At 46.5% G+C, this 18,910-nt stretch overlaps 1 protein-coding gene across 1 annotated transcript in view; it reads left to right on the top strand.

Moving 5' to 3' along the window:
* Positions 1 to 9,807: 9,807 nt before the first annotated feature.
* Positions 9,808 to 18,910, top strand: part of MARCHF4 (membrane associated ring-CH-type finger 4) — a 106,295-nt gene continuing 97,192 nt past the window's right edge. The window contains exon 1 of the mRNA XM_007086207.3: positions 9,808 to 10,326. Coding sequence (XP_007086269.3) covers positions 9,808 to 10,326 — 519 coding nt within the window. The remainder of the gene's footprint in view (positions 10,327 to 18,910) is intronic.

The raw sequence follows: 18,910 nt of genomic DNA, 5'->3' as shown, positions 1-18,910 counted from the left end.
ATGTTTGTGTACATCTCAGGTACCTGTAATTCCATGCATAGTCACATGTCACAGGAATAAGGTAATATGTTCCCCAAAAGGGTTGGTTGGTGAAGTGCTTTGTCCCCATGAAGGACAAAAGGCCTTCACGTTCTGGACCAGGTGTGCAGTGGACATGTCAAAGGCATATCCAGAGGAGCCTGGGGAATCTTCAGCTGAGACCACCTCTTTCTTTGCCCTAGGATGGCTCTGGGCAGGCAACTGCTCTCTCAGCATAACTGAGGAGTAGATTCCATCTTTTGTGTCCACTGTCTCATTACTGGCTTTCTTGAGTATTTAATAATACAATTTGCCTTTCCAGAAACAGAGCCTGGAGAAGCCTGAGCAGTCATTGGTACAAGTGGTGAGTAGTAGGGCAGTGATGACATGGAACAAGCTGGCCAGGCATTCCTCTCTCTGAGCATCCTCAAACTGAAAACCCCAACAGATGGCTCTGAGCTAAGGATGTGGCAGGGAAAGGAGGCCAGGCTGGTGGGTTCAGGCACCAGTCAGGAGGCTTAGAGAGGAAGAGGAAGTGCTGAGCTGGTATCACGTGACCATGGTATGTAGTGAGAGGGAAACCAGAGACTTATTTTCCAGTAATGCGTAAGAACTTGGCTCGAATCCAGGCTACTGCAGTGTATTTCACTGAATGGTGAAGGTAGAATGAACCACATCAGTCTTCTGATCCCAAGCAAGCGTTTTACAGACTGGAAAACTGAGACCCAGAGTACAACCAATCCCTGAAGTCACCCAGATGATGATTGGCCAAGCAGTTTCTATAACCCAAGAGTCCGTGGAATGGTTAGGTTATGCTGCAGTAACAAACAATACCAGGTTTCCAGTTTCTTAACATAACAAAAGTTTATTTTACCTCTCCACTAAGTCAGTGCAGGCAGGTCTGAGTGACTCGGCAGGGCAACTTGCCTTCATGTAGTGCTCATTAGTCCAGGCTTTTTTAATGCTATGGCATCCCATCTCAACACATGCTCCTGTGACTCCTGGAGGCAGAGGAATTAAGACTGAAGATCACATGCCAGCTCTGAAATGTGTCAGCCCAGGAATACCTTGTTACTTGAAGTCACAACCCATTGAGAACACTAGTCACAAAACCCTCCCCAATTGCAAGGAGAGGTGGGAAATATAGTTTTCCATGTATCCAGGAAGGGGAAGAAGATCAGAACTATTGGTGACCATGGGTATTAACGATCCTGGTCACTTATCAGCTGTTTGATCTTTGGCAAGTTGTTTAATTCTCTGAGTCTGTTCCATCTTCTATAAAATGGGGAAAACAGTAGTATCTAATCCATAAGGTTTTGGGTGCAGAATTAAATGAGATAAAGCACAAAAAGTGCTTGGCATAGTGTCTGGCATACTGTAAGTGTTCAAGAAATGGTAGACCTCTAGTTCTTTTCCTACTCAGCAACCAGAGTGACCTTTTAAAAATAAAAATCTATTACCTAAAATCCTTTAGTGGCTTCCCAGCTCATTTAGAATTAAATGCATTTTCTCTATTATTACAGTATCTACTTGATATAATTTTGTCCTTCTCTCCAGTTTCATCTTCCATCACCTCTTCTCACTCCTTTGTCTTCTGTTACTTTGGCCTTCTCATTGTCACCCTGAAAAGCTACATCATTCCTCCCTCAAACTCTGTGATTGCTCCCTTCTCTAACAGGAACACTGCCTCAGATCTTCACATCATTAGTTCCTCTTCACGTCTTAGGTCTAAATTCAGGAAGCCTTCCCTGTCCTTGCTATCTATTTCCCACCAGTCAGTACACAGGCTAGTGGGTCATTCTCCATCACACTACCCTGTTTAGTTTCTTTCTAGCACTTACCCCCATATGAAATTAATTTATTTCCCTAGCTCTGTTTTCCACACTAGGATGGGAACTTTGTGAGAGTAAGGCCTTCATCTATCTTTCTTCCTACTGTATCCCCATCACTAAGAATGGTCCAGGACTTGAGGGGTGAATGCACAAATCTGTGCTCAGCACCTTTTCCGTATCTTTATGTTGCCTCTTTTGGATATTGATTTGGAACTTGCTCTTTCCTCACTCATATCTGGAGGAGAATATCAATTTATAGCAGGGGAGTGGCCACTCTGCTCATGTGGTGGCTGGTAACTAGGGAGTAGGGCTTGACTTTGAGCTTTCTCTTCTAAGTCAGTGTTCTCCACAGTGGAGCTCAAGTACCACCTGTTTCAGAGTTTCCAAAGGATCTAGTAGAAAACACATATCCCAAGTCTATACTTGACAAAGAAGTCAGAATCTCTGGAGGTGAGAGTCTACTGGGCAACATGCACTTTTAACGAGTACCACAGGTCATCTTAGAGGCACAGTTAGGCTTCAGAGGAGCTCTCTTAGGTGTTAAGTTCAGTCCATCAATTAAGCATACAAAATACTTTTGTTTTTTTCCTGGTGACTTCTCACATTGATACTTGGATTATCTTGTGAATTATCAGACTCTGTTTGACATCAGAGTAGTGTGTGTTGGGGCACAGAAAGCATGGGCACAATGACTAATGTTCTCAGTGCCCTTATGTATGAGTTAATACAATTGCTGTGTAAGAAATGACCCCAAAACTTGTGTTTTTCTCACATTTGGGACACTTTTTTGCTCATTAGAAACTCCTTGAGAAGGATGGGGTAGGGAGATATGTGTCAGGGCAGAAATAGAAGAGAAAATTAAAATCCATTTCAAATGCCCCTTATCAGTGGCTCAGTGAAAGTCTTAGATAAGGAGGAACCTGGGCTATTGGTTAAGATGAGGCTGTAATATTGCTCTGGATTCTTGTGATCCACAATTGAAAGAGGTCTATGGCTTGGAGTAATGACTTTGCTGATAGTGATGATGGTTATAGTCCATTTAACAAGTGAGTGTTGAGTGCCTACTACATGGCATCATGACCTAGGCACATGGGATTCAAATTGACCAAGAAAAAAAAGATCCCTGCCCCCCCAGACCTTAACTTCTAGAAGAGGAAATGATGCTAGTGTCTCTCTTCTTATGTGAAGCATTTCTTTCTTATGGGTTCTTGGTCATGAGGGTCTTAGTCTCCATAAAGTTCCCAGGTTCAATGAGGGATTCCCAAAACTTTATCTCTTCCAGCGTTTGCAGATGGATATCTACTCAAATACTCATGTATATCCTTATATGCAGGGAAATGGACTCAGGTGGAGAGGTGGATGTCTCTGTGTATGTGTGTTGGGGTGGGGGATTTGACAGTGTACAGAGGGCTTAAAACAACTACATTTATCTCAAAGTTTCTGTAGGTCAGGAATTCAGGCACATCTTAGCTGGGTCCTCTGGCTCAGCTTCTTTCATGAAACTGCAGTCAAAATGTTGGCCAGGGCTACAGTCATCTCAAGGCTCAACTGGGGAAGGATTCATTTCCAAGCTCACTCATATCATTGTTGGAAAGATTTGGTTCTTCATGGGCTGTTGGACTAAGGGCCTTGGTTCCTCACTGGAGGTTGGATGGCTACATAGTTGAGGCTATCTTCAGTTACCTGCCACATAGGCCTCTCCATAGTGCAGCTCACCACATGGCACCTGGTATCTATCAGAATGGGCAAGTGAGGAGAGCCAAGAGAGAGTGAGAGCAATATGGAAATCAGTCTTTTGTAACCTGATCTCTGAAGTGATATGCCATCACTTTTGCTGCATTCTATTTTACAGAAGCAAGTCACTAGGTTCAACCCACACTCAAAAGGAGGAGATTACATAAGAGCTTGACTACCAGGAAATGGGGATCATTGGGAACCCTTTTAGAAGCTTCCTCAGCCTGAGTTTTGAGTTATCATTTGAAATGGGACACAGTATGGCAGACAGATAATAGCTGTGTGGGGACTCTACTGGCACCGGGAAATTTAATTTAAAAGTCACTGCTGCATCATAAGAAGAGCATAGACTTCAGGGTGAGAGAGGCCTGTCAGCTTTGGTGTTAGAATCTCAGCTTTGGTGTTCACCAACTTTATAATCTTAGACTTAGTTTCTCTGAACCTCAGTTTTCTGACCCCAAAAATGTGGAAAATACCTACTACCTAAGGAGTTTTGAAAATAAAAAGTCACTTGGGTAAGGCACTTGTTAAGATTCACATTCCCAGGTTCTCTCCAAGAAGTTCTTACTCAGTAGACTTGGGTGGCACTTAAGGATTTATATTTTTAATAAATGCACAGGCATTTCTAAGTACATACAAAAAAAGGTGTGTGGCTCAGTAAATGGTAGCTATTAACAGTTTGTATAACAGTAATTCCGCAATTATTCTTGAGAAACTCTAAGTTTGAAGAGAACCAACTGTGATATAGTAGAAAGCAAACTGTAATGACAATTAGAAGATGTGGAAGTTTGAGTCCTTGTCTGACACTTACTTTGCTGCAGGATCTTGGGAACAGAGCCACCTAATCCTTCCAGACTTCTTTTTTCCCCCCAGCCCCTGTAAAAATGCCTTCTAGCCTGAATACTCTCTGTCTAGATAAAGAAGGAACAACAGCAGTTAGCATGGGATCACTTTAGGGCTCCCCTGGTTGGAGAAGTAAGTGCAATAGCCTCTGTAATAGTCTTTTCTGAAATCTTCACCTCCTAACATTTGTTCCAGAAGACTATTCCTCGGAGCCTCTCACTCTGTTACTCTTTTAATTCATATGACCCCGGTATCTCTGTATGTAATGAAATATATCTGAAAAACAACCTCACTTAAAAGAATAAATCTATTAGGGAACTGAGAACTTTCTGGCATGAAATGAAAAATATTGATTGCTTCTCACCTGTTAGCAATGAAATCCCATCCAGTTAATTAACCTGCTCAGAGATAAAGTTTATTTCTGCCCTTCACCTTCAGCTCCAAATCTTTAAAACCATTAAAACAAGTAACTGGTCAATGAATAAATCTCTCAGATTGGCGTTCAGGGCCTTCTGTGATCTGGCTCCAGCCTACCTTTCAAACTTTCCTTCCGGCTACTTAATTTCAAGCACCAAACTACTCCAGACAAATGGAAGAACTAAAGTATTCAACATCCCCACTGCCAGAAATATGCTTCCTTCCTCTGAACTCTACATATTTTAACTCAGTTCAAGTGTCACTTTTTGAAAAAGACTTTCTTGGAGCTCTGATGTCTCCACCTCTCCCTACCTATCCTAATTGTTGCCAAGCCATAGTTACCTCCTTATTTTAAACATGCCCCAAACGTTTTATACCTTTATAGAATTTATTATTTTATATCTTATATTATGATTATGTACATATTTACAGTACTAGACCCTTGAGGAAGCAATCCCAACCAATCCATTTTTGTGTTTTCATCTTCCAGTACAATGCCTTGGCTATGATTGGTGTTCGATAAATATTTTGAATACTTTAATGGAGACCCATTGATTTGACATTTTCTTTACTGTGGCTCTTACTCTTGGGATTCACAACCATTGTTTCATTATCAGCATAAGGAGAATGTAACTCAGTGAGGTGCTTTTCAGGATTTACATTATATTCAAAACAGAACTCTCAAGCCTTCCAGTCTTTCTGCAGACAGCCTTGTCCTTGCTCCACATCCTTAGCAGTTTTCTGTTTCTGGAAATCCTTTTCCTTTCAGTGGAAGGGTTGGGAAAGACAGTCTTATGGATAACACCCCTTTCTGTAACTCTGAATATAGGCTTCATATGGCTCCTTTATTTCCTGCCCTGACTCACTTGCACGACGTACTTGTAACCAGTATTTTGTGAGTATTTGTATTTTACAAGACCCTGAAATCCAACTTTAGGTAAAGCAGATATTCAGCCATGTATGAGAGCACTCACATGAATGTGTTTAAGTTGAAGGGGAGAAATAGGGTAAGCTTCACTAAAACATAAAGGTCTTTCTTTCATTTCATGTTTGTTTTCTCTATCACACATTGGGCTTTAGGCACTATGTTATGTGCTGATGATACAAATATAAAACCGGTCCCTGCCTTCAAGGAGTTCTGTGTCTTGTAAAAGGAGATGAATATATGATGAGATCATTATTATAGAGTGTGATTTGCACAATGTCAGAATCAGGCACAGGGCGATGTGGCACACAGAGAATTTTCTTTGAGAGCAGATGGATTTTTGTAACAAAGAAATTCTCTTTTGCAGCAGAGTGGGTGTGCTGATATCCATAACATACATATTATTTTGTAGTTGATTTTGTAGTCATTTTTGTAGTATCCTCTTCTAACCATTCACCTTGGGCCAGGTGTCAGCCTCCATGGTGGGTGCTGAGACATGATTCATACAAGCAGCCACCCTGGCTTAATCAAGACCCAGACTTAGGTCCTTGCTCCTTAGCACTTGTAAGAATAAAACATTCAAGGAGATGGCAGCAAAGGGGTATTTTCTTATGATTCATAGGGCTCAACTTCATGCCAGTGATATTTTGGTGCAGAGATTTTGCATGCTCTCTGTCTATGGCTCCAATATTTCTAAAGGCATTACCACAGCTGTGTAGATGACTCATTGGGATAGCTTGTCCAAGTCCATGACCCTGGAGGTGTGTGTGAGTGTTCAGAAGGAGAGGGAGGGAGGTTATGAAGAAAGGCAAGAAAGAGAAGCCTAAGTTTTAAATGACTGAAATCTACAGCTGTAAGTACTGAACATTTGTACAGACCACCTTAAGTTTTCTCTTTCTTTCTACTCATTAGGAACTCCTTGAGAAGGATGCAGTAGGGCGACATGAGTCAGAAACAAATGAAAGAGGAAATTAAAATCCATTTCAAATTACCTCTTGTCAGCAACTCAATGAAAAGCTTGGATCAGGGCATGTTGGAGATATTGGTTAACATGCAGCCATAATACTGTTCTGGATTCTTATGATCCACAATTGAAAGAGGTCTATGGCTTGGAGTAATGATGACTTTGGTGGTAGCGATGGTGGTCACAGTCCATTCAACAAATATGTATTGGGCACTCACTGCACGCCACCACTGACCTATGCACATATGATCAAAATGGACCAAAACAACAGCAACAGACAAACAAACCCTGCCCTTTGTAGCTTAAATTCTAGAAGCAACTGGCAGAAATGGTGCTGGTATCTCCTCCTTCTTCGAAGCATTTTCTTCTCATGAGTTCCTAGTCATGAGGGACTTAGTCTCCACCAAGTCTCAGTGTTAGTGCGAGAATCACAAAACTTTATCTTTCCCAAAGCTGGCAGACTGATATCTGCTTAAAATGTTTACATAAGCAGGGGAATGGACTCTGGTTGCGACACAGAAGGCTCTGTGTATGCGCGTTGAGAGGGCTGGTGATAGTGTCCATTGGGAAGAAATTCTACAACCGAACTCTCCACACTGATACTTTCGAGCTGGGGGGAAATGTACCTGAATTGCTCCCTGCCACTCCACTTGCCTTTCTCCCTCTTCCTCCACTTTGCTCCCTCCTCCCTTCCTTCCTAAATCCCTCCCTCGCCTCCTTCCTTCCCTTTCCCTTGGTCCCTCCCCACCCCCTTCCTTCGAACAGTTCTCTCCTTCTCTCTCTCTCCCTCTCTCTCTTTCTCCCTCCCTCCCCTCTCTCCCTAGCCTCTTTTCCTCTTGGCCCCTTTCCCTCCTCCATCCCTCCGCGGCGTCTGCGTCAGGCCCCTACTTGCGTGACGCGCGGGGTCTGGGTGGGAGCTGTCCACTTGCCTGGGGTGCTGAATGCAGCAGCAGCGGCGGCGGCAGCGGAGACAGCTGAGAGCCTTCTCCGCTCCAGGAATCTTGTTTCCATTCCTCGGACGGTCAGCTCACCGCCCCGCCACCTCCCTTCCAGCACCACCCCTTTGGGAATTGAGCCAGGGGGGCAGCAGTCGCGGCGGCGGGTGCTGAGCAACGGCGGAAGACGAGACAACACCTGGCAGCAGCCTGGAATCTGATTTGCTTCCTCTTGCCTTTTATAAGAGATATATTTATATACGGTTTTGAGGAGTCGCGAGGACCAAGCCGGAGCCAAGTGCTGGCTGTCTCCCACCTCGGCCACACGGCTTCGTTTCCCCCTCCCCACCTGCAACTGGCACCGCAAACAAGCCTTACCTCGTTGCATCTGCGAGGAGGTAGCAACAGCGAGCCCAACCAGCCGGAGGCAGCGGAGAGGAGGGAGGGGCGTGGGGGGGGGGGGACAGAGAGCCGGCCGAGGCCGCCCTTGGGGGGGGGGTAGTGGGGGCAGAGCTGCCGTGAAGACCCGGCAGCCGCCCTCCTCCACCCCCACCCCTCCAGAAGCACTCTTGCCTGATTGAGAACCGAACTGTTATTCTTCCACTAGTTTTATTTCATTTTTTATTGCCCCCCCTCCTCACTCCCCAGCCGCCCCCACCCCAACGCCTGCCTCGCCTCCGGTTGCATGGCAGCGCTGCCCGGGCGCGGGGGCTCAGAGCCGGCCCCCAGGGAAGGAGGAGGAGGAGGAGGAGGATCATGAAGCCGGGAGTCGCGGCCGCGCCGGACGGCGAGCAGCAGCCAGAGGACGAGCCAGAGCAGCCCCCGCCCCGGAGACACGGGGACGCCGACCAGCGTTCACTGCCGCCGCCACAGCAGCATCAGCGGCCGCGGGCAGACTGGGAGCAAGAGGAGGAGGGCGACAACGGCCCAGAAGAGGAAGAGGAAGAGGAAGAGAAGGCGAGGCCACTCACCCTCCCGGATCTGCCCTTCTCCCGGCCCTTGCCCCTCGCCCGAAGGGACCTTTGATGGAGCCAAGGGGAAGGGACCGCGGATTTACAGACTACCGCAGGGGTGGGCTGGGGGCTGAGATCATGTAACTACTCCTTCCTCCTGTCTCTTCCCACACGCCCCTTTTCTCTACCCCTTCTCTCTGCTCCACTGCCTCCCGTCCCCTACACACACACCCTTCCTCTAGCCAGGATCTTCATGCTCAGGAAGGAAGCGGATCTGCAAGGGTTAAACGATCTTTCCTCTCCCCCCCCCATTTCTTTCCCCCTCCCCAGCCCATTATGTTCCCACTTCTATTCTCCTAATTGGCTTTTCCCTCTTTTGCGCAACCCTTTGGCTGCGGAGGCAAAGCACAAGCCCCTTGCCCAATTTCACCTGCAATCCCTCCTCCCCGCCCCCTCACCCCCCCATCCAACTGCTCTCTTAAAAGCAACTCTGGTGCTTCTGGGGATTAATTGCCCCAGTTTTCTGCCCAGGAGAATTAAAACTTCTCCCAACCTCCTCTCCCTCCCCACCTTACACTCCCCCCACCCCCCACAACAGATCACCTGCTACCTGAGGAAAACTATTTCTCTCTGCACATGCAGTACTCAATTTTTCACTGGGCTGGTTTGCCCTAAGCCCAGCTCAGTCCACTCTAAATTTGATTTATAATCTTCCCCACCCTTTTATACAAAAGAAAAGAGATTTCCCCTTGCCTAGGAATTTGAGAAGAACCTAACAATCTTCTCCTGGGAAACTTTCTAACAACCAGACCTTGATCTCAAGGCCCAAACAGCCCTTCCTCAACATTTTTAAAAAACCCCCTTCCCCTCCCAGTGCCCCAGTCACAGGCAAAAAGGAGACACCCTGAGCAAAGCTAAGGCTGGTGGGAGGGAGGAAAGAAAACCTTTTTTGTTGTTGTCGGGCTTTCCAGGGAGAGTTCAAAATCAGTGACTCACAGTTCTAAGTCCTGGGGGCAACTGATTTGTTACTTGGAGGAGGTGTAAGAGGAGCCAGTGGGAAAGCAGATCCCCCCCCCCATAACATAGCTTTGCTGTGGACCCCCCACCCCCACCCCAAACCATTCTACTATCTTCCTCTGAAAAGACTCCAGCTGCCCCTCCCGGGCTCTCTGCTTCCACTGGGCACATGCTGATGCCCCTGAGTGGACTCTTCTGGTGGTGGTGCTGCTGCTGCTGTGCCCGCTCCTGCTGTGGATTGTGCGCCCCGGCTCCCCAGATGTTGCGCCACCAGGGTCTCCTCAAGTGCCGCTGCCGCATGCTCTTCAATGACCTGAAGGTTTTCCTACTGCGGCGCCCCCCTCCAGCGCCCCTGCCCATGCACGGAGACCCCCAGCCCCCCAGCTTGGCGGCCAACAACAACACCCTTCCGGCTCTAGGTGCCGGGGGGTGGGCAGGCTGGAGGGGCCCTCGAGAAGGGGTGGGCAGGGAGACCACTCCTCTGCCACCTCCACCACCTTTGCCACCTTCTTCTGTGGAAGATGACCGGGGTGGCCCAGCCACAGAGCCACCCGCCTCGCTGCTCAGCAGTGCCTCCTCAGATGACTTCTGTAAGGGGAAGGCTGAGGATTGCTACTCACTGGGCAGCAGCCTGGACAGTGGCATGAGGACCCCGCTCTGCCGCATCTGCTTCCAGGGCCCGGAACAGGTGAGACCCCTTTTCCCTTTTCCTGCTGCCTTATGGTGTCCTCAGGTCTTGCAGATAAGTACTCACCTGCTTGCCCACGGGAACGATGGTGCCGTCTCTAAGGGCTCCTCAGTGATGTTTCTTTTGGTTAAGTTTGTCCAAAAGGTGCCTGGTTCCCAGCAGAGCCTGTTTGGTGGCTGAGTTGTACCCCAGTTTTTGCATTTTCCTTCCAATGCTAGTGTCTCCAATTCCATCCCAAAACTCCATAACCATCCTCAGAATAGACGATTCAGAAGTCAAAAGTGATGAAATGAAGGAACGTGGTGGTACCTTCAGGCTTGTAGCCGAGATACCTTTTTATCTGATTTGTTGTTTGCTGACATTCCCCCCAGCCCATTTTCAGTCCCAGATTTAAACTTCTTCCCTCTTTGGAGGGACATGTGCAGACATCTTGTCCTCTTTCCCCTATTCTCACAGACTGAAACACAACAAGCCTGACCCTATTCTTTCGCTTTGAACTCCCCCCTCCCATATTACATTGACACCCTCAGCAGTATGTTTTGGCCACTGAGGAGGAAATGGAGAGAGATTCTAGGTCCAAGAAGACTCTACAATTTGCTAAGACACTTCTTGGCAGACTCAAGGTTTTCCTAGTTTGAAAGCAAATGGGTAAGCAGGTTGAGAGTGAGTTGCAGGGATATGGAGAAGGAAGAAAGGGAACCTTGTCATATCTACTCCTTTTCTCAGGGCTGAAGCACATCAACTTAGAATGTCCCTTAAACTCTCCCCATCCAGGATAGGGGATGCCAACTATAATCATGAGCCAATCTTGCTAAGTCTGAAGATCCTCCCTACCCCATTCATTCAAATTTTCAGACAGACTCATGCCAGCCCTTCCAGCTCCACTTCCAATCTAGTGTTTTCTAGAGGCTGGAGATAGCAGGTGGACATTCTCCCAGAGTTATGAATTGTGGCAACACTTACCACAGAATCCCAGATGGAAAAGACTCACCTGAAAATTTGACCTAGTTAGTGATGCTGGAGAAGGAACATTCAGTCGCACCTTGGTCAGGGTTGTGTGGTCACTCAGCCACCTTTTCAGTAGTTTCCCAGAAGTGGAGGGAAGACTTCTGGGTGTTTCCTGAACAAGAGGCAGAGCATCAGGATGCCATGCCAGTGATCCTGAGTGGCCCTGGCTCTTTCTGAAGGCTTGCTCTGTGAGAGACAGGCTTAGCTGACAATTTCATTCATTTCACCTTTGCTCTGAATGGGCAACACACTTCTGGGATGGATGATGACTGGGGTCCCTACTTGGGCATTATGAAAGGAGGTGATGTGGATCTCAGTGAATAAATGTTTCTAAGGGGCTGAGGGTTGGGTTCCTTCTTCTTGTGACGAGGCTTGCCTGGAGTCCCCAATGAAGTCCTGCCCAGAGCTGAGGACTCTGTTAGGTGAGAGGGTCCAGGGTGCCTGCTCAGTGCCTTTCTTCCAGCCCTTCTCTCCACTTCCATTGGTGGGCCTCCAGCAGAGGCACAGAGTGGAGGGGCTTGGCTGGCAGCAAGAATGGGCCTTACTGTGGGATGCTCCTGTTCAGCATTCTGCCCCAATCAGGAGCCTCATCTTTTCCAAAAGGAAGAAGTATTTAGCTTCCTAACTCCTTAAGCTGTTTCTTTCTTCTCCCATATGGGTTGGCTTGGGTCTACATGTCACCGAGGCTGCTGGAAGTGTGGCTTCTGGCAAAAACACCCTTGTCTCTAGAAACCGGCAGGACTTGGAGCATTTTCTGGATGATATTTCACCTGCTGTGTGAACTTCCTCAAATTGCTTTATGCCTCGGGGCCCCTTTTCCAACTTCTGTGATTTAGAGGCACCTTTCTCTGTCCTCCTTTTTTCCTTATAAGTCTGTTAGGAGGATTCAGAAGATAATGAGCCTGAAAACATCTTGAGAAGGATTAAAATATAATGGCAGGTATTTTGATCATGGGAAAGCAGTATTTTGTTGAAGAAAGAAGAAGAAAAGGATCATTAGGGCTATTGTGAAATACCCTCACGTGATACAGGGTCTAGGCAGAGGTTAGGAGTTTCCTTTCTTCTTCATTATTTTTATGGTGTGTCATAAATAAAGCATTGAGTTAAAACACTAACACAATAAAGGAATGAGCTTCATTATTATGTGCAAGGAATAGGGGGGTCATGTTAGCACATTAAGACTGGATTCGGTCAAGCACTTCCTGCAGACGATGATGATATTTTGGGGGTTTGCATTATTTGTGCAAGGGCCAAGAGATTTTAATGAGATTGTGCTCTCACAGTAATAAGAGGAGCATGTGTTATATATGAACACATTTTCCCACTTTTACTTGTTTTTCTTCACAGGACATCAGTGAGGAAGAGCGACAAAGGGGAGATGGGGAAAACTCTTTAGAGTAGGAAGAGGAAAAGACAGAAAGTAAAGAGCTGAGATGTCAGTATTTCATTTTCTGTTCAGGAAGCAAGCTATCCAGCAACTGTCCACATGTGGCTCTAAGGGGAGGGCAGTCTGCAATCTCAGTGGCTGAATGTCTTGGTCTTTTCTTTGCCCAAACAAAGGAACCAAAGAGCTCCCTGGTCATTTGCCACTACTCCAAGGGCTAAAAGACTGCCCTAAATGAAGATTTGGTCTCTTCCTGATAAGGGTTTGTAATGTATGGGGTAAGGGGCGACTGGAGGAGCCAGCCAGTTCTACTTTTGCACATACCTATAATGGACTTTACACTCATTTGTTCACGCATTATTTTACCTAAAAAATGTTTGTTGGGAACCTACAGTGTGCCAGATGCTGTTCCAGGCACTGAGTATCCAGGCATGAACAAAATAGGTGAGGTCTCTTCTCTTCTAAAGGTGACATTCTAGTGGAGATGCAGGAATAGACCAGTAACCTAGTAGATAAATAAAGCTATTTCAGATGGTGTTGAATACTACGGTGAAAGTCAAATAGGAGAATGACTTAGACAAAAATGAAAGGGAGGGTTTGAGAAAGAAGCATCAACATTAGAAAGAGTGATCAGAGACAGCCTTCCCAAGAATGTGCCATCCGAGCTGGCCCTACATGATGAGAAGGAGCCACTGATGCATAGGCCTGGGGGAAAAGCACTCAAGGTGGAGGAAATAGCAAGTTCAAAGACCTGAGTGCGAACAAGCTTAACATGTTTGAGAACCAGAAGAGAGGACAGGAGGAGGCAGATGGAGGGTGTGTGTGAACAAATGCTTTGAAAGCCAACTTGGCTCCATGCTCACAAGCTGACTGAGTAGCCACCCTCCTCTTCCCAGCCATTCATTTAGGTTGGACAGGGGTCAAGGATACATGGAAGTGTGGGACAAGAGCCCAGCTGGCAGCTCTTTACTCTCTGTTTCTGACTGAAACTGCACTGGTTCACTTCGATGGACCATGGTGGATCAGCTGAGATCTCTGAAGCCAGATGGCCCCAGTTCAAGGCATGAACAAGTAGGACAGCCTCTCTCCGCTTCAGGTTCTTCCTCTGTAAAACAGGGATAATAATGATAGTCCTCAATTGATGGTCATTCTGAGCATCAGATCAGTCAACACAGAGCCATGCTGTCACAGTGTTTTGTTGTTATTATGTCAGAGGCAAGACAGTGCTCCTTCTGTCTCATTTAAAAGGAAAAGTGTGCCCCGTTTCCCAGTCTAGTCCCTAGCAGGACTGCTGTGATTGTGGTCTGGTGTGATAGTAGATTGCTTCCTGTGCACTCACAATCCTCTAGGTTCAGAGTGCTGCTTCTCTATTTCCATCATCAAAAGTCTCTATTAGGTAAGTGCCTACCTATGCCTGCTGCTCTGCCAAGCAGTGTCTGGAGACACAGGGCAGATGTGGCCCTGCCCTCCGGGAGTTTCACAATCTAACCCAGACATCACAGAAGCTGATAGGGATCAAGAACACAGACAGTGGGTCACAGGGGAATTATAGTAATATTGGATACAAGAAAGAGATGTGTGCTTAAAAGTGGCTAGTGTGTGGGGTGCCTTTTCAGAGAGACAAGTGGAGGAATGTTCTACCTTTCCCCCAATTAGTCAGAGAAGGCTTCTCTGTTTCTGCTGAAGACCAAGTGAGAAGAAATAGATGTAGGATGAGTTTATACAGCTGGAAGCAGAAAAGCTGTGAGACACATGGATACCTCGACAAAGAGGTGAAACCATCTCCTAGGCGGAGTCAGCTGTGGAACACCTAAAGGTTGCTACAAGGATGAAATCCATCATGGCAGTGGTGGGGGGGGGGGGGCACCTGCTTTGGACCTAATGGAAAAGTGGAAATGAGTCTGGAAGAGATTAACCTGCTTGGCCTGCCTCCCTTATTCTTCCTGGGGTTGGCTTCCCTAGAGCTCCACATTGAGAAGGGGCAAGAGTAGTGTGAAATATTTCAGTCAGTGTTTTAGGTCCTGGGGTAGTAAGAGAAGATATTTGCAGTGCTCAGGGGAAACTGGAGACCCAAAGATGCATTAAGAACCTTGGGAATGGAGATCAAGGAGAGAATTTTCGGAGAGACCCATAGAGTATATTATTTTTCTTAGTGTTCTGGTTCGATTTTACATTGTGTGTGTGTGTGTGTGTGTGTGTGTATGATTATTTAATTAGTATCAGTCTCCATAGATAATAGGCCCATCCCTAACATTTACTGACTGTAGAGCAATAGTATAGGTGGGGGCTCACATACCAAAAGCCAAAGTATTTAAAAGTCATAAGTCCAGCTAACAAACTGGTAAATAAAATGAATTTTATCTTCCTATCTTGGCAAATAAAATGTCAAAACAACCTGGAAGACAGCTTTGAATTTAGAATTATTGGATTCCTTAGAATTCTGTGCTAGCCAAATGGGGGTACCTGGCCCTTGGTCTACAGGCCACTTGGATTCTCTTTCCTCTGCTGGCTACATCTTGCACCAGGATCAGCTTTTGTCACACACACGTGGACTCTCCAGCTGGCTTACCCAAGCTCTGTCCGTCCTAACCCTAAACAGTTTTCCCTTGCCCCTCTCCTTTTGAACCTGAGGAAGAGAAACCTGAATGCTCTGGAAGCAGGCTCATGTCTGAATACACAGAGATTCCAGGGTCCCAGGTAATTGGAGCATGTTCTAGAAGACGGGTATAGCTCCTTGACCTCACAGACTTCCTAAGCAAAGGTTGCAGCTGAAAAAGGGCCAGAGTGGGGCCTTCTATAGCAAGGGACCCTCTTGCCTGGGTCTAGGAGAAGCACTGCAAAGGGATTGTAAGACCCCTGGAAGCAGCGACTTGTGTGTGTTTTCTCATCATTGGGTCATCAGCTCCCAAACTACTGCCTGGCACCTGTTTCACACTCAGTAAACTTTTGTTGAATGAATGAGTTTCTAGAGCTCATCCAGTGGGCAGCTCCACAGGGAGGGGGACTGGGGAGAAGAGACTATCAAGGAGAAAAATATTTGCTGGCATCAGGTGCTGAATGTGTGCTATGCAGAAAGGGCAGAACTGTTCTGTGGAATCACAAACGGCAGTGCCTTGGCCAGTGATGAAATCTTCAGGGAAGCCAACTTGGGCTTAATATTAGAAAGAACTTTCTATCAAAGCTGTCCCAAGATAGTATAGGCTGCCTTAGAAAGGGGCTCAAGTGGGGGACTGGAACTAGTGACCCTCAATATCCTTCCTGGGCTTGAAAGTTGGGGTTCATTACAATGAGATTGCTTGAGGGCCCAGAAACATTTTTAAAATTTTTTAAAATGTTTATTTATTGTTTAGAGAGAGAGACAAAGCGTGAGTGAGGAAGGGGCAGAGAGAGAGGGAGACACAGAATCCGAAGCAGGTCCAGGCCCTGAGTTATCAACTCAGAGCCCCAAACAGGGCTCTAACTCAAGAATCTCGTGATCATGACCTAAGCCAAAGTCGAGGTTTAACCGACTGAGCCACCCAGGCACCCCTCCCAGAAACATTTTAATCTAAGCGGAGAGAGATGAACTTGCATCCTTTTTCAATTCAAGGGGTCATCTTGTCCCCATATCTAATGCTAGTGTACACGGCATGTACAGATGTGCCTTCAGCAAAGATCACAAAGAATAGTCTCTGTCCTGTGTTCATGGAAATCCCAAGTCGTTGGCAATCATGAATTTATACCTGGCACATATCACAGTAGGAAAGCAGCATGTCATGAATGATAGGCAGCAGATGCCAACATGGAGCTAAGAATGCAGCACCATCCCAGAAAAGGGGAAGCCCAGTTAACCCCTTCCCAGAGTCATGAGAGGGCTGTTTTCATTTTTCCATCTTGGATCTTCCATGGTAGTTTTTCCATTCCTACTTCGGCTAGTCTTGGTCCTGTTTAAACTGAAAGCTCCAAGGACCCACCCAGGGTTCTCACCAGTGCACTCTCATTCTTTACTAGGAGATGATGTAAGGATGCTCAACCTCCACCATCACATCCCTGGCTGCTTTCCAAATTTAGCTATCTATTGTTTTTACATGCACATACATGCACACACATGCATGGGAATAAAGCACTGAGTGCACCTGTCTCACCTTCACAGGAAGAATTAGGGATGGGAGGAAAGGAGGCACCTGGTGTCTTGACAGGTGTGGAGTGATTCTCACCTCAATTGTCTGTAGATCCTTTAGCTGGTGTTCACTTCAGAGTCATGCTTCCTCACTTGCCAGCCTGCCTCTGCTTGTGATGGGTTGGTTAATTTATTGGGTGGGGCTTCTAGCTGAGCCCCTCCCCACCAGAAATATACTTAATAAAGCTGGTAGGGCAGAGGTAAAATAAGGATTTCTAAAGAGCCTGGGAGGAGAAAGGCCAGATACTGGAACTCTCTTTCTCTCTCTCCTCCCCACCCCCCAACCACCGCCATCCTCTTTTCCAGCTGGTATGTTGGAGAAGCCCAGCTGTGGCCTGTGAGTTGGGGGAGGGGGAGCTGGTTCGAAGGGGGAGGGGCTACTCGAAAGAGTGTGGGAATGAGCGAGCTTCTTCTTGTTTGCTGGGAAGGAAGCCAAGTTGGAAGTGAGCCCGGATGTAAAGGAGCTGGCAAGTGAATACTGTGTGGCCTGAGTTGCACACCATCCCCCTACCGAGTGTATCAATGTGAGATGCAGTCTAAGTGTGCATATTGCCTATAGTACACATTTGATACCTCCTTCTGCATATGTTAAAAGTAAAAATGGGGTGCACATGGGACTGGCTACCTCATAACAAAATAGGCAAAATTGAATTAGTTACAATTTGAGTTCCAGGTAGATGCAAACTGTCAGAGAAAAAGAGGATTCACAAATATAGGCTCTAACTCCATGATTCAAGCCCTCGAGGGGGGATACACAGGTCCCAGTTTTGGACCTAGCTCATTGCTCTCATGAGGATTTCCCCAGGTTCCTGCTCAGAGATGTTGAGGTGGACAGATCGAATTAGTTTCCTTCTTTATGGAATGGCCACTTTGGATGTGGTGGAAGTGAATCAACATCAGTTTCTGCAAAAGAAGCCTCTCATAGCCACCCATAGTGGCCTGTATGACTCTGCATGCAGTAGGAGCTCAATATTTGTTGATCCCTTGGTCTCTTTCCTGGCACATGTTCTTTCCAGATTCATAATGCTATGTTTGGTCCCTAGTGTATGCATGGTAGAAGGTATATTTGTCTTTGTGTGTGTGTGTGTGTGTGTGTGTGTGTACATGTGCACATATGTGTATGTGACTGTATGCAAGTTAAAATGCCAGGCAAAAGGGATATGGATGCTGTCTTGAGACCCCCTCCACCCCATCCAATCTCCTTTTCAGATTCTATAATGACAAATAGTGATGATTCTTTTTCTAGTAATCATAGTGATCACTGTCTTGGCTTGAGTCCGCTTGGCCAAGAGCAGACCTTTTCTTATTCTATTGCTGAATGATGAGAGGAACACAGGCTTTGAAGTCAGAAAGACATGAATTTAAATACCAATTTCGACCCTACCCAGCTGAGTGATCTTGGGCAACTTACTTAACCTCCCTGGACTTTGCTTTCATCATTTATAAAGCAGGAATACAATACTCAACTTGAATACTTATCATAAATAGTGGCCATGCTGTATTAAAGTTTTAGGAACATAGCAGCTGTTCATTAAACGGGAGCCATCTATGCCTCCATTCTGTCAATGTGGCTCAGAGACCTGGAGTGGGGCCCCAAGATCACACTGCTGCCTTTCCTACTACTCTCTCTTACTTCAGCCTTAAAAAATCAGATGCTGTAAGTAAAGCTGTACTTTGACCACACAGTAAACCCCCAGCTGTTTTTGTGCCTGACATCAGGGATCCAGTTCAGATCAGTGTTCAGATCCAGTGTGTCTGTTTAGCTGACTTTTTGCCTCTGTATTGCCTCCCTCAGTTCAACCCCTCTGCTCTCTGCTCAGGTCTCTCATCCCCAACATAGTTGTCTTTATCTATCTCCATCACCACTATGTTCCTGACAGATCTTTATTAAGCAGTACTCTCTTCTTGGCAGGAACTGTGCAGAAAGACACTTTCCTGGACTCTGAGTCCCTAGAGGCCAGGAGCAGACTCTGCACGCAGAGGAGCATGTAGAGGAAGTGGCAGAAGAAATGCTTGCCCAACGTGTGACAGAA

The sequence above is a fragment of the Panthera tigris genome, chromosome C1, assembly GCF_018350195.1.
Source record: "Panthera tigris isolate Pti1 chromosome C1, P.tigris_Pti1_mat1.1, whole genome shotgun sequence".
Lineage (NCBI taxonomy): Eukaryota > Metazoa > Chordata > Mammalia > Carnivora > Felidae > Panthera > Panthera tigris.
The sequence above is the reverse complement of the archived record's forward strand: the minus strand, read 5'-3'. Positions and strand labels throughout refer to the sequence as shown.